Here is a 25,429-nt window from a genome sequence, read left to right on the forward strand (position 1 = left end):
GGGGCGTGAATAGCTCCAAATTTTGAGTTATCACTGTTACTGACACAGAGACGCTGTATACACTTGAGACAGCGCTGTCAGCCCCTGACATAGTTTGTGTGTCTCTATTTTGCTAGCTGGTCCAGTCGTGCAGCATCCAGATATGTGGAGCATTCGCATGTGACAGTCGCCTGATGTTGGACTGTTTGGAAACGTGACGTCAGGCATACTCGTCGTCAAGTTCCTGTCTACTGTGTCTGATCACCACAAGTTCTTTGTAAATCTGACTCAATTTTGTAATCATAGAAATAACAACATACCCCGACTCAATCCATGGAGTTTATTTCGTTTCTTCCTCCCATACTGAGTGCATCACTTTTTTATCAAGTAGTCTATGTGCTTCTCTTGCAACTATTTTAGCAGAACTGCAGCGCTACATGCAGTGAATGCAGTAGCACTACACGGGCTCGCAAAAATACGAGGCGTGTTTTTTAAGTAAGTACCGTTTTGAAATGAAAAAAAGTCATGGTAAGATATCTCAATAATTTTATTTTTACATGAAAGCTTGTACCTTAATCTACGCACTGACGCCATTACAGTCTGATTCTTCTTTGTGTACTGAGTGTTTAAGATGCCTCCGATAGTCGTGAGTCACGCCGACTGTGAAGTACGGGCTGTTATAAGATTTCTTAGTGCTAAAGGCCTAAAAGCGATCGATATTCATCGTGAGATCTGTCCAGTTTACGGAGAAAATATTGTGAGTGACAGAATTGAAAGAAAGTGGGTGAGAGCATTTAAAGACGGCCGCACAAATGTGCATTACGAACAACGGAGTGGGCGTCCTTCGGTCGTTAATGAAAGTTTGGTGCAGGAAGTGGACAATAAGGTGAGAGAAAACAGACGCTTTACGATTTCCTCCTTGGGGGATGACTTTCCTAATGTTTCTCGTAGTTTTGTGTGGCATTGTGACCGAGCACTGAAATTACCGACAATTGTCCGCACGTTGGGTCCCGAAAATGTTGACGGATGTGCACAAAAACCAAACGTTTAGATAGTGTATTGACTTACCTTGAGCGGTACTACAACGACGGTAATGATTTCTTAAGCCAAATTGTTACGGGCGATGAAACATGGGTCACCGACGTCACACCAGAATCAAGGCAACAGTCCATGGAAGTTGAGAAAGGGCATCGTTTTGCTGCAAGACAATGCCCGTCCGCATGTGGCGAACCAAACGAAAGATCTCATCACATCTTTTCGATGGGAATCTCTAGATCATCCTCCGTACAGCCCCGATTTGCGCCCACTGACTACCGTCTGTTCCGCCACTTGAAGAAACACCTGGGCTGTCAGTGTATTAAAGGCAATGACGAAGTCAAAACAGTGGTGGTGCAGTGGTTAACAAGTCAACAAGTCAAGCGGCAGACTTCTATGAGAAGGGTATTCAAAAACTGGTACAATGTTATGAAAGTGGCACAATATTGACGGAAATTATGTAGAAAAGTAGATTATGGTACAGGCTTTCATGTAAAAATAAAATTATTGAGATATCTTAGCACGCCTTTTTAAATTTCAAAACGGTACTTACTTAAAAAAAAAAAACACGCCTCGTATGAGAGGTGTTGGACAAACATCCATGCGCTTGTCATCTATCCGGTGGAAGACATTTACGAAAGATACCTGAATACTTTGTTCGTAAATGCAATTTTAGAAAGTACCACGACCTTGCATGTTGATTCGGGTAATAGATAAACCGTTGCAAAATAGGATGATTATGTTGAAAATTAAAACTTTATGGTCCTGTGCGTAAGTTAAAATAAACCCCAAGTTTGTACCTTCATTCGTGTGCAAGATAGTCTTTTGAAAGGGAATGAATCTTTTTGAAACACCGTGTACTTTATGTTAACAGATGTGTGCACTGAGACAGCATAGGGGTGCGCGAATTGTGAATGAGACATGTAGGACGGAGGGATACGCCGACGATTATGGAGCAGCACTGACAGTCAAGTGGTGGCTTATGGATGAAGTGTCTGTTTTCCTCGCTCCAAAAGGCTTAAGCAGGGTGGAATAGCATCTATGGACTTTGTTATTCGAATCACATATTAAACACAATATAGTAGTTGAGTTAACAGCATATTGACTTTAGTGCTGCTGTTGATAGTTTCTGCTACCAATAATAAGACCCGCTATCTGAAAAATCTCAGTACCGTTGCAACGCAGCTCTCGTTTCACACTTGTTGTGGTCGGAAACTACAAAGAGTAAAAATGAATTTTTTCTTTGAAACTGGAACTGGTAAGAAAATTAATTGTATAAGGGGAATCCGAGCTCCGACCGACAAAATTTCAGAGGATGTTCGGTGACTGTTTCTACACTACTGGCCATTAAAATTGCTACACCACGAAGATGACGTGCAACAGACGCGAAATTTAATAGACAGGGAGAAGATGTTGTAATATGCAAATGATTAGCTTTCCAGATAATTCACACAAGGTTGACGCCTACAAAGTGCTGACATGAGGAAAGTTTCCAACCGATTTCTCATACACAAACAGCAGTTGACATGCGTTGCCTGATAAAACGTTGTTGTGATGCCTCGTGTAAGGAGGAGAAATGCGTACCATCACGTTTCCGACTTTGATAAAGATCGGATTGTAGCCTGTCGCAAGTGCCGTTTATCGTATCGCGACATTGTTGCTCACGTTGGTCTAGATCCAGTGACTGTTAGCAGAATATGGAATCGGTGGGTTCAGGAGAGTAATACGGAACGCCGTGCTGGATCCCAACGGCCTCGTATCACTAGCAGTCGAGATGACAGGCATCTTATCCGCATAGCTGTAACGAATCGTGCAGCCACGTCTCGATCCCTGAGTCAACAGATGGGGACATTTGCAAGACAACAACCATCTGCACGAACAGTTCGACGACGTTTTCAGCAGCATGGACTATCAGCTCGGAGACCATGGCTGCGGTTACTCTTGACACTGCATCACAGACAGGAGCGCCTTTTATGGTGTACTGAACGACGAACCTGGGTGCACGAAAGGCAAAACGTCCCTTTTTTCGGATGAATCCAGGTTCTGTTTACAGCATCATGATTGTCGCATCCTTGTTTGGCAACATCGCGGTGAACGCACATTGGAAGCGTGTATTCGTTATCGCCACACTGGCGTATCACCCGGCGTGATGGTATGGGGTGCCACTTGTTACACGCGTCGCTCACCTCTTGTTCGCATTGACGGCACTTTGAACAGTGGACGTCACATTTCAGATGTGCTACAGCCCGTGGGTTTACCCTTCACTCGATCCCTGCGAAACCCTACATTTCAGCAGGATAATGCACGACCTCATGATGCAGGTCCTGACGGGCATTTCTGGATGCAGAAAATGTTCGACTGCTGCCCTGGCCAACACATTCTCCAGAACTCCCACCAATTGAAAATGTCTGGTCAATGGTGGCCGAGCAACTGGCTCGTCACAATAAGCCAGTCACTACTCTTGATGAACTGTGGTATTGTGTTGAAGCTGCATGGGCAGCTGTAGCTGTACACACCATCCAAGCTCTGTTTGACTCAATGCACAGGCATATCAAGGCCGTTATTACGGCCAGAGGTGGTTGTTATGGGTACTGATTTCTCAGGATCTATGTACCCAAATTGCTTGAAAATGTAATCAGATTCAGTTCTAGTATAATACATTTGTCCAATGAATACCCATTTATCATCTGCATTTCTTCTTGGTGTAGCAATTTTAATGGCCAGTAGTGTACTTCACGCCAGTCGATGGACCCATGTCGGCCAGTCAACTTTAACTACATATAGCTGCTTTATCCGCTTGCTGCTGCTGTATGACTCGCTGCTAGATCTGATCATTCTGAAGTTCGAGAAGGACGACTTCATCCAGTCTCTGGTCGGCTCAAAGAGATCTTGAGTTTCGGAACTGTGCGCCACAAGGCCAACCCATCACCGGAGCAACCGACTGACGCAACTCAAACGTGATTCCTGTGTGCCGCCAATCACCATCAGGCCCATGTCTGCGAGGGCACTTCACTGTGTCAGCGCTCCTGACAGGCATCTACACTCGGCCTTGACCAAACACGCCACCGTGTACTATGCTGAGGCAACCATTGCTGCCTGGGGTCAATGGATGCCACCGTGTGGCCACCACCAACCACTGAACGAGCGTCTAAGGGTACCTTAATACTGCAGCCTCGCTACTGGTACGTCGCAGTTCGCGAGAAACGATGTTACATTTACGCTGCTCACCAGGAATAATTACCGAGCAGCTGTTCACAAAGCTAGCAGAGTTCTAGGTGGGTCAAACTCAGCACTGCTGGAGTAACCCTGAAGCAGCCAATCATGACTGAAGTTTCAGGACATACGGCAATGTTCTCTGCGCGAGACACAAACCGGCTTGATATCTGCCTGGCGATGGTCCAGTTTAAATGCGACGGTATGATTCTGTGGGCTTGATACATCATCGTTGGGCCGTGACAGCGAGCAGCAAGGTGGCAGCATAAAAGCACCTTTACTGTATAAAGAATGTACAGTACTTGCTAATTGAGCCTTTCTGATTCCACAACCGCCGTATTGCTGGTACTATGCAACCTGTCACCCTGCATACTCCTTCCTGGGGTACAGTCGACCGTCCTGACAATAAATGGTATCGCAACCACCGACACTATTATAGCATGTACAAGTGTACGAGTGATTGTGAAACGTCCCCTTAGAAAAATTGTTCCAAACTGTGCTTAAACTGACACACAATATTTTTAGCGCAACGCAATCTGACTTTCAAAAATCCCTACAAAAGAATGGGCCTGACTAACATTAACCGACACGTTTCACATATCACTTACCTCACAAAAATCTTGGTTACTCGAACTACTGCAATACAGCGAGCACCACTACTGCCAGCTAAATAAAAGATTCAAACTACGGAAGGCACTAACTACTGATAGGTATAGTTAGCAAATGAAAGATTTTAATAGAGAACAAACAATGTATTTACCTTAATAGTCATAATATATATAGCAGTTCATGACATCCATTCTTACAAATTTCAAAACTCCGCCATCTCTCTCCCCACATCCACCACTGCTGGCGGCTCACCTCCAACTGCCCAACGCTACACGCTGTTAACATCCAGCTGCACACAGCACAGCCAGTGATTTTTCATACAGAGCGCTATGCGGCGTTACCAATAAAAAAACCTAAACAGCCTACTTACAATTGGAACAAGTTGGTTTCTAAACAAGACATGCAGCACATACTGCCGATATTCGCACTGGTACGCAGGTATTTTCATTGCAACAAAGATACAAAGATAAGGGGGACGGTTATCAAACGAATTGCAATTACTCTGCAAGGAGTGACCGAAAGCTGATGGTCTGTTATGCTAAAATAATCAGAAAATATTCCTAAACAACTTTCGAAAATTTGTCAGTGTAGTTCAGATTCAACCTGCACAGTTATCGAAGTCCTGTTGGTAGGCTGGAGCAATTTTGGGTAGACCACATGTTCCAGCGAGTGTTTTGAGTTTTGTCCTAGGCCAAAGAAATGGTATAAATATCTCTTCCTTCTTAACAACGGAAATGGAAGCAAGTTAGTTACGAGCTCAAAAGTCATTGACAGCTCAACATCAAAGTATCCTCGGGAGGCATCGATGTCGATGAAAATGATAGACTCCACGACAAACAGAACCGATGAAGCGAAGAGCTTGTTTTTTACTTTGAAGATCGACTTAAACTATCATCCGCCCAAGAAGTTCTGTGATGTGCTCCTAACACTGATATCTGGTAAGTTTTCGTTATCTTAAATTTCTGACATCATCTCCGCAATTTATCTTACTCTCGCTTGAGCTTATTTTAGAAGCGAACAATTCCTAGCCGTACACTTAAGGGAGAAATAGTAAATACGTAATTTGTATCTTGATGTCAGAATAATTCTGGATCTTCCACAGAAATCAAAGGTGGCAACTTTCAATGGAAAAGTGAAATCAAAAAGAATGTCTTACAGCACATTACGGGAGTGAAACTGCAATCGCAGAATTCTACGTGCTATTGATCATGAAAAGTTTTAAGCACTCTGAGCTCCTCTTAACGGTACCCGTGGATTATAACAACCTATAGGTTTATTTCACTGAGCAATTGCTGTGTTTCTAAATTTGATATATTTAATGTAGGATTTGAAATCAGTTACAGTAACACTGAGATTTTGTATAACCGATCTCTCTCATGCCGAACAGATCTTCAAGGCTCAACGGTACCGACTGACCACCGTATCATCCACAGCTGAATGCGGACACTTGCGTTCTCTTCAAACCTACCAGTAACATATCTAGTACGCCGCCTCTGAAATGCTTCAATGTCTTCCTTCAATCGCACATAGAGCGTATCCCAAAAACTCAGATAGTACTCAAAAATTGCCCGCACTAGCGTCCTGTATGCTGTCTCCTTTACAGATGAACCACACTTTCCCAAAAATTCTCCCAATAAACCGAAGACCCTACCACAATCCTCACATTTTCGTTCTATTTAATTCTATTTCACACCGCTCTGCACCGTTGTATTGTATGTTAACCGGGGACCTAGAAACTACGGAAAGGCTCTGTCCTTGCCGCAGCCGCAGTGGTCCACACCCCCACAACGACTACCGCAGTCCACTTTACCCCTCCGACACCCCACACCGAACCCAGGGTTATTGTTCGGCTCGGCCCCCGGTGGACCCCCCCACCCAGGGAACATCTCACACCAGACGAGTGTAACACCTACGTTTGCGTGGTTTACGCGTACGTGGAGAACTTGTTTGCGCAGCAATCGCCGACATAGTGTAACTGAGGCGGAATAAGGGGAACCGGCCCGCATTCGCCGAGGCAGATGGAAAACCGCCTAAAAACCAGCCGCAGACTGGCCAGTTCACCGGACCTCGACATAAATCCGCCGGGCGAATTCGTGTCGGGGACCGGCGCTGCTTCCCACCCGGAAGCTCTGCATCGTTACTCCCTGATATTTAAACGGCGCATTTGTATCAAGCAGGACACTATTAAGAGCTTTTGCTAAGGTACGATGGTGGCAGACATCCTTTATTTCGCGTATAGATCTTTGCACAGGTGAACGAATCTCTACTAATCTTTGTCTGTCGTTATTTGCTCGTTCTATTGTCAACCGAAAGTTCACCACATTTGCCTCCTTAGCAATTTTCGAATTTCGCTGTTAAACGATGGTGGTCTTTTCCGTACTTAATCCACTAATTAGGCATATAGCTCTCCGGGCCATAATTTACAGTCTGTTTCAACTTTGCCCACAATTCCTTACTGGAATTAAGTGAGGTCAGTTCATTGTATAAGTAAGATGTTAACAACTGCTTATATGCTCTTCCTAGCAGAAACACACTCCTGGCCTTCTTGATTGATTTATTGACTGTCAGTACCATAGTCGCTCTGATGACATCATGATCACTAATCGCTGTCTCTATTCCGCCTCCTCCAAATCAGGACGAGTTGGCTATCTTAAGGTGCACGAAATATTTTCTGGGCGAATTCTGTTTTGCCTGCCCTCTATTTCGTTGATGCCCATAATGATTCCACACTACTTCAGAATCTAACAAAAATGAAAAGTATTAATAGTGTCTAATGAATTAATTTTGTATACTAATGATAGAAATTCTCACTTTCTTTGGCACCACTTCTTCCAAGACAGCGTCATCTGAAAATAAGAGACATAAAGTTAAGACAGGGTAGCAACTGGAATTAGTCAGGACTCTTACAGTGTAATGTGAAAAAGCAAGTTCTCCTGATCCTAATAATGATAAAAATGTAAAACAATGAGACAGACATATTATGTGGAAAATGTGACATTGCGATAGTTTTGAGAGACATAAACATCGATTTCGAAAGCTTCGTCGAGATTCTTTTAAAGAGACTGTTTTGTTTACCTACCTAACAGTATTGATTGTTTATGTTCTAACTCTCTTGAATACTACCTTTTTTTCGTCGCCACGTTATCTCTCTTCTGAAATGAAACTTAAAAAAGGAAATTATGAAGTACATTAGCTGTGTGCCTAAACTGAGCCATTTGAACTATGGTACACTGCCTACAGATCACTAGGACCGAATTCGGGAAGAGCGAGGATTCAGTCCCATCTGGCCATCCCCATTTGTATTTCGTGGAGACCTTGAAGACGACTGAGGTGAATCTGATAATGGTTTCAATGTAAGAAAAACCAATCTCTTTACCACCATTCCACGATCCGAGCATTTCTCCGTCGGTGGAACGTAAAACACTAATCTTCCTCCCTACATTCAATTCCTACTGGCAGAATATCGCTGTAGGTCGTACCATCCGAAAAAATTTAAGGAGAAGCTCTATCTTGTATAATATACAAGCAACAATTGTTCACGTATTCTTCACATTTATTCTCTATTATTATTCTGTACGAGGACTTGCAGCCACTATTTTATTTAATTATTGTACTCTAAACGTGTTTATCTGTTACGATGATAGTGACTGACAAGTCAAAAACTGCGTGGCCAGCAGGAATTCGAGCACAGACCTCGCCTTTGACGGGCAGCGCTTGTAACTGGTAGTGTACTGTACAGATTTGGATCTGGGTCCCAATCCCAATCCGGCTCACATTGTCACGTACCGCCATAATTTCCGGTACTCCGAATTCTGGACGTCAAACAGAGTCTAAAACAAAACTGACGACATTACGATTAATTTGTAGCTCGAGATGCGCTTTACCTGGAATAAAACTAAATTTTTGCATGCCATCATTGACATGTGTTGCTTAAAATTAAATTTGCAACTCCGACGTCCAGTCTTTATAAAAAAAATTACACTGATTTAATTTAAAGAAGAATACAGACTGTCAGGTCACTACCTTTTCGGTATGTCAGTGTCTTCGTAAAGTAGAAATGGACTTCTAACGCAATAGAATTTTCAGACTTACAGAACGGTGAGAAAATGTGTCCAACGAAGCGGAGATTATATTGAAAAGTGACGTAAAAGTCTGTAAATTAGGATACGTCCATAGTTTGTCTAAAAAGTAAAAATTATTGTTTATGAAAATGAGTTGCTCGTGTATTTTGGTATGGCCCCTACAATAAGCGCAGTATTATTGTCAGCAGTACCCTCGTCTTATGCCGCACTCAAAGATCCGCGGCTCACGTGTCTGTACCTTTTAGGAAACTGGAACTACACTCCTGGAAATTGAAATAAGAACACCGTGAATTCATTGTCCCAGGAAGGGGAAACTTTATTGACACATTCCTGGGGTCAGATACATCACATGATCACACTGACACAACCACAGGCACATAGACACAGGCAACAGAGCATGCACAATGTCGGCACTAGTACAGTGTATATCCACCTTTCGCAGCAATGCAGGCTGCTATTCTCCCATGGAGACGATCGTAGAGATGCTGGATGTAGTCCTATGGAACGGCTTGCCATGCCATTTCCACCTGGCGCCTCAGTTGGACCAGTGTTCGTGCTGGACGTGCAGACCGCGTGAGACGACGCTTCATCCAGTCCCAAACATGCTCAATGGCGGACAGATCCGGAGATCTTGCTGGACAGGGTAGTTGACTTACACCTTCTAGAGCACGTTGGGTGGCACGGGATACATGCGGACGTGCATTGTCCTGTTGGAACAGCAAGTTCCCTTGCCGGTCTAGGAATGGTAGAACGATGGGTTCGATGACGGTTTGGATGTACCGTGCACTATTCAGTGTCCCCTCGACGATCACCAGAGGTGTACGGCCAGTGTAGGAGATCGCTCCCCACACCATGATGCCGGGTGTTGGCCCTGTGTGCCTCAGTCGTATGCAGTCCTGATTGTGGCGCTCACCTGCACGGCGCCAAACACGCATACGACCATCATTGGCACCAAGGCAGAAGCGACTCTCATCGCTGAAGACGACACGTCTCCATTCGTCCCTCCATTCACGCCTGTCGCGACACCACTGGAGGCGGGCTGCACGATGTTGGGGCGTGAGCGGAAGACGGCCTAACGGTGTGAGGGACCGTAGCCCAGCTTCATGGAGACGGTTGCGAATGGTCCTCGCCGATACCCCAGGAGCAACAGTGTCCCTAATTTGCTGGGAAGTGGCGGTGCGGTCCCCTACGGCACTGCGTAGGATCCTACGGTCTTGGCGTGCATCCGTGCGTCGCTGCGGTCCGGTCCCAGGTCGACGGGCACGTGCACCTTCCGCCGACCACTGGCGACAACATCGATGTACTGTGGAGACCTCACGCCCCACGTGTTGAGCAATTCGGTGGTACGTCCACCCGGCCTCCCGCATGCCCACTATACGCCCTCGCTCAAAGTCCGTCAACTGCACATACGGTTCACGTCCATGCTGTCACGGCATGCTACCAGTGTTAAAGACTGCGATGGAGCTCCATATGCCACGGCAAACTGGCTGACAATGACGGTGGCGGTGCACAAATGCTGCGCAGCTAGCGCCATTCGACGGCCAACACCGCGGTTCCTGGTGTGTCCGCTGTGCCGTGCGTGTGATCATTGCTTGTACAGCCCTCTCGCAGTGTCCGGAGCAAGTATGGTGGGTCTGACACACCGGTGTCAATGTGTTCTTTTTTCCATTTCCAGGAGTGTAGTTACAAAGTGTATCGAAAAGCTTCTTTGTAATATTTGAAAATAAATAGATGAGGTAAAAGGATACGTTTTCCGTATCATGTGCTAGGCCTTTTAACACCTGCCACTGGTACTTGAAAGACATGTACGTAGCAATACTGCAGGCCTGTTCAAGCCTCTCTGCTAACAGTCTCACGGAGTTTCCTACGCTATCCATAGTAATATGACTTGTCTATATCGTGAACAGTAAGGTCAGTGTATAACACGCCCTTGGGGTACTCGTAAGTTACTTCCACAAACTACCTTAAAGTGTGTTTGGAGTGGGCGAGGAAGTTAATTTACTCTTTTTGAAAATCACGCTCTCTGAATGTTAGCAGTGAAGCTCTCCATAATACCCAGTATCAGCACCAACACTAGATTTGTAGTGTCTGCTTTAGGAAGTTGCTGAACATCTTCGCAACGCTCCCGCGATCAAATGCACAATGAAACAAGCCACTCGTTTTTGGATCTTCTCCATTTCCTCTATTATGTTAACCTACCAAGAGTTATCAGGAAAAACAGAACAGGCGTTTTACGGATCGGAGCGTGGAATGCCAGCTCCCTTGATCGCGAAGGTAGGTTAGAAAACTTAAAAAGGAAAATGGATATTTAAAAGTTAGATATACTGCGAATTAGTGAAGTTCCGTGAGAGAAGGAGGAGGACTTCCGGTCAGGTGAATACATAGGGTTTTTGTTGTTGTTGTGGTCTTCAGTCGAGAGACTGGTTTCATGCAGCTCTCCATGGTACTCTATCCTGTGCAAGCTTCTTCATCTCTCAGTACCTACTGCAACCTACATCCTTCTGAATCTGCTTAGTGTATTCACCTCTTGGTCTCCCTCTACGATTTTTACCCTCCACGCTACCCTCCAATACTAAATTGGTGATACCTGATGCCTCAGAACATGTCCTACCAACCGATCCCTTCTTCTTGTCAATTTGTGCCACAAACTCCTCTTCTACCCAATTCTATTCAATATCTCCTCTTTAGTTATGTGATCTACCCATCTAATTTTGAGCATTCTTCTATAGCACCACATTTCGAAAGCTTCTATTCTCTTCTTGTCTAAACCATTTATAGTCCATGTTTCACTTCCATACATGGCTACATTCCATACAAATACTTTCAGAAACGACTTCCTGACATTTAAATATATACTCGATGTTAACAAATTTCTCTTCTTCAGAAACGCTTTACTTGCCATTGCCAGTCTACATTTTATATCCTCTCTACTTCGACCATCATCACTTACTTTGCTCCCCAAATAGCAAAACTCTTTACTACTTTAAGTGTCACATTTCCTAATCTAATTCCCTCAGTATCACCCGACTTAATTCGACTACATTCCATTATCCTCGTTTTGCATTTGTTGATGTTGATTTTATATCCTCCTTTCAAGCACTGTCCATTCCGTTCAACTGCTCTTCAAAGTCCTTTGCTGTCTCTCACAGAATTACAATGTCATCGGCGAACCTCAATGTTTTTATTTCTTCTCCATGGATTTTAATACCTACTCCGAATTTTTCTTTTGTTTCCTTTACTGATTGCTCAATATACCGATTGAATAACGTCGGGGAGAGGCTACAAACCTGTCTCACTCCCTTCCCAACCACTGCTTCCCTTTCATGTCCCTCGACTCTTATAACTGCCATCAGGTTTCTGTACAAATTGTAAATAGCCTTTTGCTCCCTGTATTTTACCCCTGCTACCTTCAGAATTTGAAATAGAGTATTCCAGTGAACATTGTCAAAAGCTTTCTCTAAGTCTACAAATGCTAGAAACGTAGGATGTCTATTCTTAATCTAACTTCTAAGATAAGTCGTAGGGACAGTATTGCCTCACGTGTTCCCATATTTCTACGGAATCCAAACTGATCTTCCCCGAGGTCGGCTTCTACCAGTTTTTCCATTCGTCTGTAAGGAATTCGCTTTAGTATTTTGCAGCTGTGACTTACTAAACTGATAGTTCGATAATTTTCACCTCTGTCAACGCCTGCTTTCTTTGAGATTGGAATTATTATATTCTTCTTGAAATCTGAGGGTATTTCGCCTGTCTCATACATGTTGCTCACCAGATAGTAGATTTTTGTCAGGACTGGCTCTCCCAAGGCTGTCAGTAGTTCTAATGGAATGTTGTCTACTCCCGGAGCCTTGTTTCGACTTAGGTCTTTCCGTGCTCTATCAAACTCTTCACGCAGTATCATATCTCCTATTTCATCTTCATCTACATCCTCATTCCTTTCTATAGCATTGCCCCCAAGTACATCGCCCTTGTATAGTCCCTCTATATACTTCTTCCACCTTTGTGCTTTCCCTTCTTTGCTTAGAACTGGGTTTCCATCTGAGCTCTTGATATTCATATAAGTGGTTCTCTTTTCTCCAAAGGTCTCTTTAATTTTCCTGTAAGCAGTATCTATCTTACCCCTAGTGAGATAAGCCTCTACATCCTTACATTTGTTCTCTTGCCTTGACGGCTTAGCAATTTTGCAGTTCCTGTCGATCTCACTTTTGAGACGTTTGTATTCCTTTTTGCCTGCTTCATTTACTGCCTTTTTATATTTTCTCCTTTTATCAATTAAATTCAATATTTCTTCTGTCACCCAAAGATTTCTACTAGCCCTCGTCTTTTTACCTACTTGATCCTCTGCTGCCTTCACTACTTCATCCCTCAAAGCTGCCCATTCTTCTTCTACTATGTTTCTTTCCCCCATTCCTGTCAATTGTTCCCTTATGCTCTCCTTGAAACTCTGTACAACCTCTGCTTCTTTTAGTTTATCCAGGTCCCATCTCCTTAAATTCCCACCTTTTTGCAGTTTCTTCAGTTTTAATCTACAGTTCATAATCAATAGATTATGAACTGTACCTGGAAATGTCTTACAATTTAAAAACTGGTTCCTAAATCTCTGTGTTACCATTATATAATCTATCTGAAACCTCTCAGTATCTCCAGGCTTCTGCCATGTAGACAACTTTCTTTCATGATTCTTGAACCAAGTGTTAGCTATGATTAAGTTATGCTCTGTGCAAAATTCTACCAGGTGGCTTCCTCTTTCATTTCTTACCCCCAATCCATATTCACCTACTACATATCCTTCTCTTCCTTTTCCTACTATCGAATTCCAGTCACCCATGACTCCATGACTATTAAATTTTCGTCTCCCTTCACATTCTGAATAATTTCTTTTATCTCATCATACATTTCTTCAATTTCTTCATCATCTGCGAAGCTAGTTGCCATATAGACTTGTATTACTATCGTAGGCGTGGGCTTTGTGTCTATCTTGGCCACAATAATGCGTTCACTATGTTGTTTGTAAAAGCTTACCCGAACCTCTATTGTTTTATTCATTATTAAACCTACTCGCCGGCCGGCGTGGCCGAGCGGTTATAGGCACTTCAGTCTGGAACCGCGCGACCGCTACGGTCGCAAGTTCGAATCCTGCCTCGGTCATGGATGAGTGTGATGTCCTCAGGTTAGTTAGGTTTAAGTAGTTGTAAATTCTAGGGGGCTGATGACCTCAGATAATAAGTCCCATAGTGCTCAGAGCCATTTGAACCATTTGAAACTTACTCCTGCATTACCCTCATTTCATTTTGTATTTATAACCCTGCAATCACATGACCAAAAGTCTTGTTCCTCCTGCCACCGAACTTCGCTAATTCCCACTACATCTAACTTTAACCTATCCATTTCCCTTTTTAAGTTTTCTAACCTACCTGTCCGATTAAGGGATCTGACATTCCACGCTCCTGTCTGTAGAACGCCAGTTTTCTTTCTCCTGATAACGACGTCCTCTTGAGTATTCCCCGCCCAGAGATCCGAATGGGGGACTATTTTACCTCCGGAATAGTTTACCCAAGAGGATGCCATCATCATTTAACCACACAGTAAAGCTGCATGCCCTCGGGAAAAATTACAGCTGTAGTTTCCCCTTGCTTTCAGCCGTTCGCAGTACCAGCACAGCAAGGCCGTTTTGGTTAGTGTTACAAGGCCAGAACAGTCAATCATCTAGACTGTTGCCCCTGCAACTACTGAAAAGGTTCCTGTACCTATTCAGGAACCACACGTTTGTCTGGCCTCTCAACAGATACCCCTCCGTTGTGGTTGCACCTACGGTACGGCTATCTGTATCGCTGTGGCACGCAAGCCTCCCCACCAGCGGCAAGGTCTATGGTTCATGGGGGGAATATAGGGTTACAAACACAATTTCAAATAGGGGTAATGCAGGAGTGGATTTAATAATGAAGAAAAAAAATAGCATCGTGTGTAAGCTACTATGAACAGCATAGTGAACGCATTATTATGACCAAGATAGACACGAAGCCCACGCTTACTACAGTAGTAAAAGTTTATATGCCAACTAGCTCCGCAAATGACGAAGAGATCGAAGAAATGTATGATGAGATAAAACAAATTATTCAGATAGTTAAGAGAGACGAAAATTTAATAGTCATGGGGGACGGGAATTCGATAGTAGGAAAATAAAGAGAAGGAAAAGTAATAGATCAATATGGAACGGGGGGGGGGGGGGGGGGGGGAAGGAATGAAGGAGGAGGCCGCCTGGTAAAAATTTTGCACAGAGCATAACTTAATCATAACTAACACTTAGTACAAGAATCATGAAAGAAGGTTGTATACGTGAAAGAAGCCTGGAAACAGATTATTTAACGGTAAGACAGAGATTTAGGAACCAAATTTCAAATTGTAAGACATTTCCAGGGGCAGATGTGGACTCTGACCACAATCTATTGGTTATGAACTGTAGATTAAAACTAAAGAAACTGCAAAAAAAGGTGGGAATTTAACGATATGGGAGCTGGATAAAATGAAAGAACCAGAGAGTGTAGAGAGTTTCAGAGAGAGCATTAGGGAACGATTGACAAGAACGGGGGAAAGAAATTGAATTTAATTGATGAAAGGAGAAAATACAAAAATGCAGTAAATGAAGCAGACAAAAAGGACTTCAAACGTCTCAAAAATGAGATCGAAAGGAAGTACAAAATAGCTAAGCAGGGATTGCTAGAAGACAAATGCAAGAATGTAGAGCCATATATCACTAAGAGTAAGATAGATACTGCCTACAGGAAAACCAAATGTACTTGAGGACAATATTATGGAAATGGAAGAGGACGTAGATGAAGACGAAATGGGAAATATGATACTGCGTGAAGAGTTTGACAGAGCACTGAAAGAGCTAAGTCGAAACAAACCCCGAGAGTAGACAACATTCCATTCGAACTACTGATACCCTCGGGAGAGCCAGCCCTGGTGAAACTCTACCTTCTGATGAGCAAGATGTATGAAACTAGCGAAATAGCCTCAGACTTCAAGAAGAATATAATAATTCCAATCCCAAAAAGCGGATGTTGGCAGCGAACTATTAGCTTAAAAAGTCACGGCTGCAAAATACTAACACGAATTCTTTACAGAAGAATGGAAAACTGTAGAAGCCCACCTCGGGGAAGATCAATTTGGATTCCGTAGTAATGTTGGAACACTTGAGGCAACACTGACCCTACAACTTATCTTAGAAGGCAGATTAAGGAAAGGCAAAGCTACGTTTCTAGCATTTGTAGACTTAGAGAAAGCTTTTGACTATGTTGACTGGAATACTGTTTTTCAAATTCTGAAAGTGACAGAGGTTAAATACAGGGAGCGAAACGCTATTTACAATTTATATAGAGGACAGATGGCAGTTGTAAGAGTCGAGGGCCACGAAAGGGAAGCAGTGGTTCGGAAGGAAGTGAGATATGGTTTTAGCCTATCCCCGAAGTTATTCGATCCGTATAATGAGAAAGTAGTAAAGGGGAAAAAAAGAAAAAATTGAGTAGGAATTAAAATCCATGGGAAAGAAATAAAAAATTCGAGGTTTGCTGATGGCATTGTAACTTTGTCAGAGACAGTAAAGGACCTGGAACAGCAGTTGAACGGAATGGACAGTGTCTTGAAAGGAGGATATAAGATGAACATCAACAAAAGCAAAACGAGGATAATTGAATGTAGTCCAATTAAATCAGTTGATGCCAAGGGAATTAGATTAGGAAATGAGACACTTAAAGTAGAAAATGAGTTTTGCTTTTTTGGGGAGCAATATAACTGATGATTGTCGAAGTAGAGAGGACATAAAATGTAGACTGACAATGGCAAGACAAGCATTTCTGAAGAAGAGAAATATGTTAACATCGAATTTAGATTTAAGTGTCAGGAAGTCTTTTCTAAAAGTATTTGTGTGGAGTGTAGCCATATATGGATGTGAAACAAGGACGATAAATATTTTGGACCAGATTGTGGCAGAACTTGACAAGAAAAAGGGATCTGTTGGTAGGACACGTTCTGAGGCATCAAGCGATCGCCAATTTAGTATTGGAGGGGAGCTTTGAGGGTAAAAATCGTAGAGGGAAACCAGGAGATGAATACACTAAGCAGATTCAGAAGGGTGTAGGTTGCAGTAGGTACTTAGAGATGAAGTTTGCTCATGGAGAGCTGCATCAAACCAGTTTCTGGACTGAAGAGAACAACAAAAACAACATCAAGGTTACGTGACTGATAACCACTTCATAAAAAGCAATCGAGAGATATATTTGCAAGCTGATACTCTCCTAGTGATTTACACTTCGTAACGACTCTTCCACTAATCTCTATACTGAGATATATGTCCCCTACAATTGGCTCTGTGTGGCACTACACCTTAGGTCGCTCTGAACCCAGTCTTATAGGTTTTTCTTTTTTCAGCTGAACCTGTTTTTCGCGCTTGCTCGGGCTTGCTTATGCTTGAAATCGAGTAATAGAACAGTGTCTTTCCATCTATTTATATGCAATAAGTTACTCTTTTATGTTGAGGATCTCTGGCTCTGTCTTGCGAATTTCCTGCAAAAAAAATTCATTCCCTGCTAACAGGCTCACTCAGTTCATTATGCTGTTCCTCATAATACGACTTGTGTATATCGTAAACAGTAAGGGCACTATAACAAATCCTTGTGGTACTCCCAAAGTTACTTCTGTATTTAAGTTCAGTAATGTGTTGCGTTTTCACCGCTAGGAAGTCCCGAACTCACCTGCATTGCTGGGTCAGTATTCCATCCAAATACAAATGAAAATTTCGTCCACTATTAACAAGTAATCCACCTACTTACAGACCATATGCGTTGTAGTGATCTCAGCTAAGGAAATGGGCGATAAGAAGAAGCAACCTGTACTATGAATTCAAGCAGTGGTAGCTGCAGGGCGATAGAGCATAGAATCATGAGATGTTTTAAACAAAAAAGAAACGGAAGTGTTTTTTATTACTTCTTTCAATATCTGATAGCTAAGATTATTTGTTCGATATTGGTCTCGATATTTCGTTGTTGGACAATGGATACATTGATATAGAGCCGGTGTAGAGCAGGTAAACTGTCCATAGGGAAATGTGTGCTGTGAAATAAGTATAGATGGAGAACATTTCTTTTAAAAACTGCAGTTTTCTCTCTGTCAGTTAAAGTCTCTGTGTTCCATAAAAAGTAAGAAAACCAACTTCATATTGATATTCAAAAACAGGAAAAATTGTTGCCTACATTTTCTGGAAACATAAATTCTGCGCCACATACGTGAGAAGTTGTTGTTATCAAAAACTTCGTGGCAGATCAAAACTGTATTCCGGACCGAAACTCGAACTCAGGACTTTTGCCTTGCGCAGGCAAGAGCTTTACCCACTGGGCTACTCAAGCACGACACATGACCCGTCTTCACTGTTTTACTTCATCCAATACCTCATCTATTTTACTATTAGTTATGTACAACTGAAAGCCAGATTACCTAACAAAAAACAAAAGTTGCCAAACGTACATTATCCAGAATATCAGATTCATCTTTCACATTCTTAAACAAATATATAGGAAGCAACACATGAGTATGAAATCTTACCTTTGTCGTTATCGATGATGTCTTCTGGCTCCCTAATGGTCGCTATGGCGTTACTACCTGCAAAAAAAAAGAAAAATGGGAAGGAATTAAAATTTCAGCTGTTATTTTTCCATGAAAAGAACAAGTGCTTTTGGTTGATTTCCTGTTTTATACGATTGCAACCTACACATTCATTTCAAGATAACTAATATAGCTGAAACGTTTCGTAATGAAGCAATGAAAATGAGGAGATGTTGGAGCGTCGTCTTCCATAATATTCTTTCATTGCCGAGTTGTGCAACTTCAGCCATGAAGGAGAATCTTCAGGAGTGCGTAATCAGTAAGCGGCTTCATTGTCTCAGAGAAACAACTCTGAGGAAGTAATTTTGTGTTTAACGACCTGAAATTACATAACTCCATAAAAGGAAGCCTGTTATGGAAGACGATGTTACCATCCCACACTCTTTTTATTATCTCATTCAGTTAAAATTTCTTTTTTGTTAGCCCTCTTGAAATCAATATTTAGCTTAAAATTCAGGGATAAAAAATTAAAGAAAATGATGTTTGCTGATGAAATTACGATCCTGTCAGAGGCAGCAAAGTATTGAAAGAAATGGAAGAACTGAAGAAAATTGAAGGGAATGGATAGTGTGTGTTGCAAATAGATTATAATGTGAACATCGGCAATGGAGTGTAATCGGAATAAATCATGCTATGCTGAGGGATTTTGAGGAGATACCAAATGTGGTAAATGAGTCCTTCGATTTGAACAGCAAAGTCACTGACTATGCCGGAAGTAGATAGGGTATAAAATGCAGACTTTGAAGAAGAGTAAAATCTTTTCTGGGAAAGAAATATATATTCAATTATGAAATATCTCTAAGTATGAAGCACCCTCTCTGAAAGTATTTGTCCGGAGTGTAGCTTTTTACGGGAGTGAAGGCACACAAAAAGGAGAATAGATGGTATATAAGTGTGATGGTACAGAAAAACACTGAAGACTACGTGGATGCCTCGGATAATTTATGAAAGGGTACTGAATCGAATTTGGGAAACAATAGGTTTATTTCAGGACAAGAAGAGATGAATTGTTTTCACGCATTCTGGGGCATCAAGCAACAGTCAGTTTGGTTTGGAGGGAAATACGGGCAGTAAAAATTGTATATGGGAGACCTAGAGTTGACGAAGTACAGTTAACAGCTTCAAGTGAAATACTGATCGCAGTACTTAGGCAGAGCTTCTGCATTGCACAGGATATACGAACGTTGAGAACTACATCAAATGAAGACTATATTAGCAACAACGGAGGAAAATGCTTAAACGGGGCTCTAAATGTGGATGGAAAAAACATCAGATCACATAGAATTTGAGTGGCTGCTATATGCCGGGGTGGTCCCGCTACAAAGACGATCATTGCCAAGAAAAAATATAATTGTAAATAGACCATAGTTAATAGCCTAATACAATTAACGTGAACAATTTAGTTAGACAAGGATTTTAAGTAAATGTGTTGACAACTACGGGAGGTTGGTCGGTGGGTGTAGTTCGCACACCATTACTCAGTGGATGAGTAAGAATGTTAGGATCTTCCATCGTGAGCCTCGAGTCACCATAGACTGAACTGATTCTGCTGCCGGTATGATCCGGCGACAGTTCCCCCGACAATATAATGTAATGGACTCTACGCTGTAATATTTCGTTGTGTAGTAAACTTAAGATGGTTCAAAAGGCTCTGAGCACTATGGGACTTAACTTCTGAGGTCATCAGTCTCTTACAACTTAGAACTACTTAAACCTAAAAAACCTAAGGACATCACACACAGCCATGCCCGAAGCAGGATTCGAACCTGCGACCGTAGCGGTCGCGCGGTTCCAGACTGAAGCGCCTAGAGCCGCTCGGCCACACCGGCCGGCCTTAAGATGGTGATGGGGTAATAGATTAGATGAGACAAAACATGTTTTGTAGTGGTACTAACTTGCAGTTGGAGATCTATGTAGCAGGAATAAAAATCTGCTAAACTTAGGGGAAAATAGCCATATATGTAGATAATTAGATATAAGAAAGACACAGACCGTAACTGCTGCAATAAAATGGAAGACATATCACATCGTAGAAAGTAGCATCATAAGAGTCCATTTCAGATAATACGTGGCACGCTTTATGTAATAACGAAACTAAATGTAAAAAAAAATCATTTGTTGGACAGATGTAGCTTGAATGAAATGTCGTAACATTAAAAGCATTACAGACAACAATTTCTTTCATTTCATTTGAGTCTGCAAGTGTGTTCTCGGAAGGAGAAACAAATCGGTAATGTTTACTTTACATGTTTGAGGATTTTCACGATCGTCACTGTTCGGCATAAAATCTTTCGAGCTGTAATACTGGATTGTCCTATAAATCTACTCCGTCTCAACGTCCCGGCTACCGGACCGAAACCTTGAGCATGAGAAGAGCTGGTGGAAGATGCGGTCTAACAGCTTAAAGGATTTTACGTTAAATTTTTATTCAGTTAGTCTGGCCAATAATCGGTCGTGCAGCTGAAAAGTATTTAGGATTGTCTCTTGCGAGTCTCAGTTCCCATTATATATTTCAAGTAGGAATGTACTTATTCATAATCTCGAGTTATTTGGGTCTTTCGGTGCATTTATTCAAGAAAGAAGCTATGATATACACCCACTTAGATTTTCATTACTGCTGTTCTTGTTAGTTCATTCAGTTTTACCACCCACCCTGAAACTGGATTACAAATTGCTCATCAAGCGACGACAGATAAAGTGAACTCAGGAAAGCATATCTTACACCCCTGTGGCCCACACCTTCTCACAAAATTTCGCGATAAAAGTTGTGAAAAATCAATGTCCTTAAACGATGCCTCTGTTCATCGACAAGCAAAGAAAAATTAACCGACTCCAGGAGTGGAAGGCAGCAAGGTAAAATGATGGCAATGACATGACAATTCTTTGGATTACCAGCAGTTACACGCGCTTGCAAAAGTTCTTTTGATCGACGTGATAGAAAAGAGTGCTTATACGAGAAAGTAGCACACTAAACGGAAAAGAAAGAATAGGACGATATGCGGATTCTCATAGTTAATTATCACTGTGCTAAATAAAATCGTTGCAGATAGTTCATTAGCAGAGGATAACTCCTAAAATTAACTTATCGATAAATCAAGGAAACAGAATAAGATAAACGATATAATGGAAATTTGTACAATATATAGTTGGAAAGTACGCTAAGAGGAAGTACAAAGAAGCGAAATAAAATCAACTTTAGACATATATAAACAAATTTTAAATAGATATGGCTAGAAGCGTAGCTAGCGCTCTACGCTGGTATATTAAATCAATTTCAGGAGAATAAAGGCAAAGCTGAGAGACATTTGTTAAACGCTGAGGGAAGTTAATGCAGACTGCGGTAGTTCATTAAAAGTGTGGGTAATAACGGCAGTGCAGTACGATAAAACAAGAGGACGAGGTAGATAGGGAAACAATGTGGATCTTCATTGCGTCATTCAGAATCGTCCAGGCAATGATTCCTGAACTAATCGGGAGAGGCTTGAGTCCTCTGCTGAAAATATGTAAGTTACAGACCCACATTTGTGCGGTGAACTCTAGAGTTAATAGACTATGGCAGCAGACGACCGACGCGAGTGCCTTTGCTAATAGGTGCAGCGCCTCCCTTGGGCTCGTAACCATATAGGTTAGACCCTAGATGACTGGAAGAAGGTTGCCTGATCAGATGAGTCCCGATTTATGTTGGTAAGAGCATACCCCACGAAGCCATGGACCCAAGTTGCCAACAAGGCACTGTGCAATCTTATGGTGGCTCCACTTTGGCGTGGGCTGCGTCTACATGGAATCGATTGAGTCCTCTGGATGTTCGGGTACTTGGAGACCATATGCAGCCATTCATAGACTTCATTTCCCAAATAACGATAGAAATTTTACGGACGACAATGCGCCATGTCACCGGGTCACAATGGTTCGCAATTGCTTTGAAGAGCATTCTGGACAGTTCGAGTGAATGATTTGGCCTTTGGCCACCCATATCGCCCGACATGAGTCCCATCGAAAATTTATGGGACATAATCGAGACATCAGTTCGTGCATAAAATCCTGCACCTGCGGCACTTTCGCAATTATAGACGGCTATCTGGCTCAATATTTCTAAAGGGGACTTCCAACGACTTTGAGTCCATGCCACTCGAGATGCTGCACTATGCTGGTCAAAAGGAGGTCCAACACGATATTAGGGGGTATTTCACGACTTTTGTCACCTCGATGTAATACGATGGAAACCTGTTCCACAGAGCGTTGAAAAATTACGTTAAGTAGTAGCAGAAATTAGCAAAGAAAAATCGATGTAGCACAAATATAAACAAATTTTAAAAAGGTATTGCTAGAAGATTAATTAGCACTGTACACGAAATACTGAACTCAATTTCAGAAGATTAAAAAACAGAGTTGAGAAATATTTCTTAAATGTTGAAGGAAGTGAATGCAGATTGCAACAGTACATCCAAAGCCTGTACAGTGGGCAATAAGTATAGCGCAGCACGATAAGAGAAGAGGACGAAATAGAAGGACTAACAACGTGAATCTTCATTGTTTCTTTCAGACTTAATAGAGCTTCGTCTGGGCAGTGATTCCTGGACTGTTCTGCAAAGACTTGAGTCCCCTGATGGAAATATTTAAATTACAGAAGCACATTCCTACAACAAAACAGGGAGACAGTGTAATGTAACGACTGGAAACAAAATGGCACATCGCCGAAATCAGACGATCATGTATTGTATAACAGCGATCGTATAACAGCCAACACAGAAAATGGAATAGTCTTTTATCGCTGAGAGCAGTGTCTCCAAGATAATATGTTCTCTTACCCGTTCCATGTTTCTCCAGGTTTTCCTTTACTGACTGCGATGTGTACAGATGAAGTAATGTGAGGGGCAGAATGCAACAGTGCTTCACTCCTGTCTCAATTACTGCCTCCCTTCCGCGTTATTCGACGCTTGTAACTGCGGTCTGGTTTCTGTACAAGCTGCAGATAGTCTCTCGCTCCCTATATTTTATTACTGATAACATCAGAATTCAAAGAGTTTAATCTAGTCAATAATGTCAAACATTTTTGTAAACCCACAAATGGTTGAAACGTGCCTACACCTTTCAACACCCTGTCTTATAAGACACGCAATAGCGCCAGTGTTACAGTGTGGATTGCGATATCCTTGGCTGTTGCATCCGCAGCTTCCATCATCTACACATCGAAATGGCTTCGCCATCTCCATCTGAAGACAACAGGAATGCAGCGCACACTGCTAGTCCCTAGTGATCCAGCCACACGCCACACAACATAGTCCTGCGGGTTGCCGCCTTATCAGACGCCTGCAGCCGACACAGCTTCACTTCACGTGGGGCTGGTGGTTATCGCCCAGACAACCGATTTTCAGTTATATCGGTTTTATCCAAGCCATTTTAACCGGACTGTTAAAACGGTTCAAAATAAGAGGTTTCTGAAACAGACGATTTTCGGTTTTTTACTCCTATTACGTCCTTTAATAAACATAGAAATAGAACATAGATTGAAAAATTTTGACTCAGTTTCAAGATACATAGAATCAAAATATTAAATTAACAGGCAAATAAAAGAAACTTTGCCCCTTCACCACTTTCTGCTTCACTCTAAAAGTGATAAGTTGTTGAACGTTACAAAAACTCACCAGTATTCTCCTACTGACACTATTTTTTGAAACTCTTCTCAAAGATCATATTTCAATCGGGGATCAGACCACTATTTGTGCATTATGAAGCCAGTACTAAAAGGTGAAATCTGAGGTTGAAATCTCTTTCTCGTGATAATCTGACCGTTTCCAAGGGTTAGAAGCAGAGAAAGGCATAGTACGTAGGCAGCATGTCAGCTACTTACTGTTTTTATTGTATACTATCAATGAATTGCTCTAAAGATTTTAATTTATTACTCGTACCATAATTTGTTTTCTCACTTATTATTTCATGGAAATGGCAAACAAATATTTGATTCTTTAATGCAAATGAAGTATTCTGCTTCATTGTTACACCAATTCATATAAATATTTCCAATCTTAGTTTGGTGCCATTTTGCAGAACTACGGATATTTAGCATCGACAGCGATAAATTACCGAATAGACCAGGTGGTGGAAGTCTTGGACACTGCATGTAGACGCGTACCTTAAGCCACGACACACGGCAAAAAACAGTGCCGTACCAATTCTTGTACCATGTGTTTGTTGTTCATATTTGTCGGCATTGATATCAAAATGGCACTGATCGCTTTTCCCATTTTCTATAATATCGCAATATTTCAAATCAATGCAAATTTTACGACTAAAACTTACTCATTTTTTAAAGATTTATTTAAGAACGAAACGTTTGAGCACTGATGGTATGGCTAATTGATATTTCGGGTTTGCTACTCGATTGTTAGTAAAATTTAAAAAAAGGACATCTGCTATGACAGAGACCAAACAAATATCGAAAAATACCGTTGGTTCAGAACTAAACTACCGGTATCGGCTTTAACCTATCGGTTCTTCTCATCCCTGCCTTGACTGCGACATCTGCTGCAGTAACGAGAGCGCCAATATGACCACACACAGCCGACACTAGCTTACCTCCGTGAATCATGTGACTCAGTCAGTCTTCTGGTGGTTCATACGCAGGGCGGCCTTTGTAGGACCGCCACCTGCAGCGCTTGGCCAGTGCGAATCCGGTCTGTACTATGACGATTTTCCGAGAGCAGTGCGTCAGACGTAAGGCAACGATCGGCATCCGTTTACGACCTTGCCTACGTCAGTCATACCGGTTGTGACAGACAGCTACCTATCGCATGTATATGTGACATTTCTTGTAATAGACCGTGATCGTATTTACGTTCCCTGCACCAAGA

At 42.2% G+C, this 25,429-nt stretch overlaps 1 protein-coding gene across 1 annotated transcript in view; it reads right to left on the minus strand.

Moving 5' to 3' along the window:
- LOC126267084 (peptide transporter family 1-like) overlaps positions 1 to 25,429 on the minus strand; it is a 212,669-nt gene that overhangs the window by 99,249 nt on the left and 87,991 nt on the right. Inside the window, exons 2-3 of the mRNA XM_049971947.1 lie at positions 18,519 to 18,575; positions 7,648 to 7,682 (exon numbers count right to left, since the gene is read on the minus strand). Coding sequence (XP_049827904.1) covers positions 7,648 to 7,682; positions 18,519 to 18,575 — 92 coding nt within the window. The remainder of the gene's footprint in view (positions 1 to 7,647; positions 7,683 to 18,518; positions 18,576 to 25,429) is intronic.

Source organism: Schistocerca gregaria, chromosome 4, assembly GCF_023897955.1.
Source record: "Schistocerca gregaria isolate iqSchGreg1 chromosome 4, iqSchGreg1.2, whole genome shotgun sequence".
In the NCBI taxonomy this organism is placed as follows: Eukaryota; Metazoa; Arthropoda; class Insecta; order Orthoptera; family Acrididae; genus Schistocerca; species Schistocerca gregaria.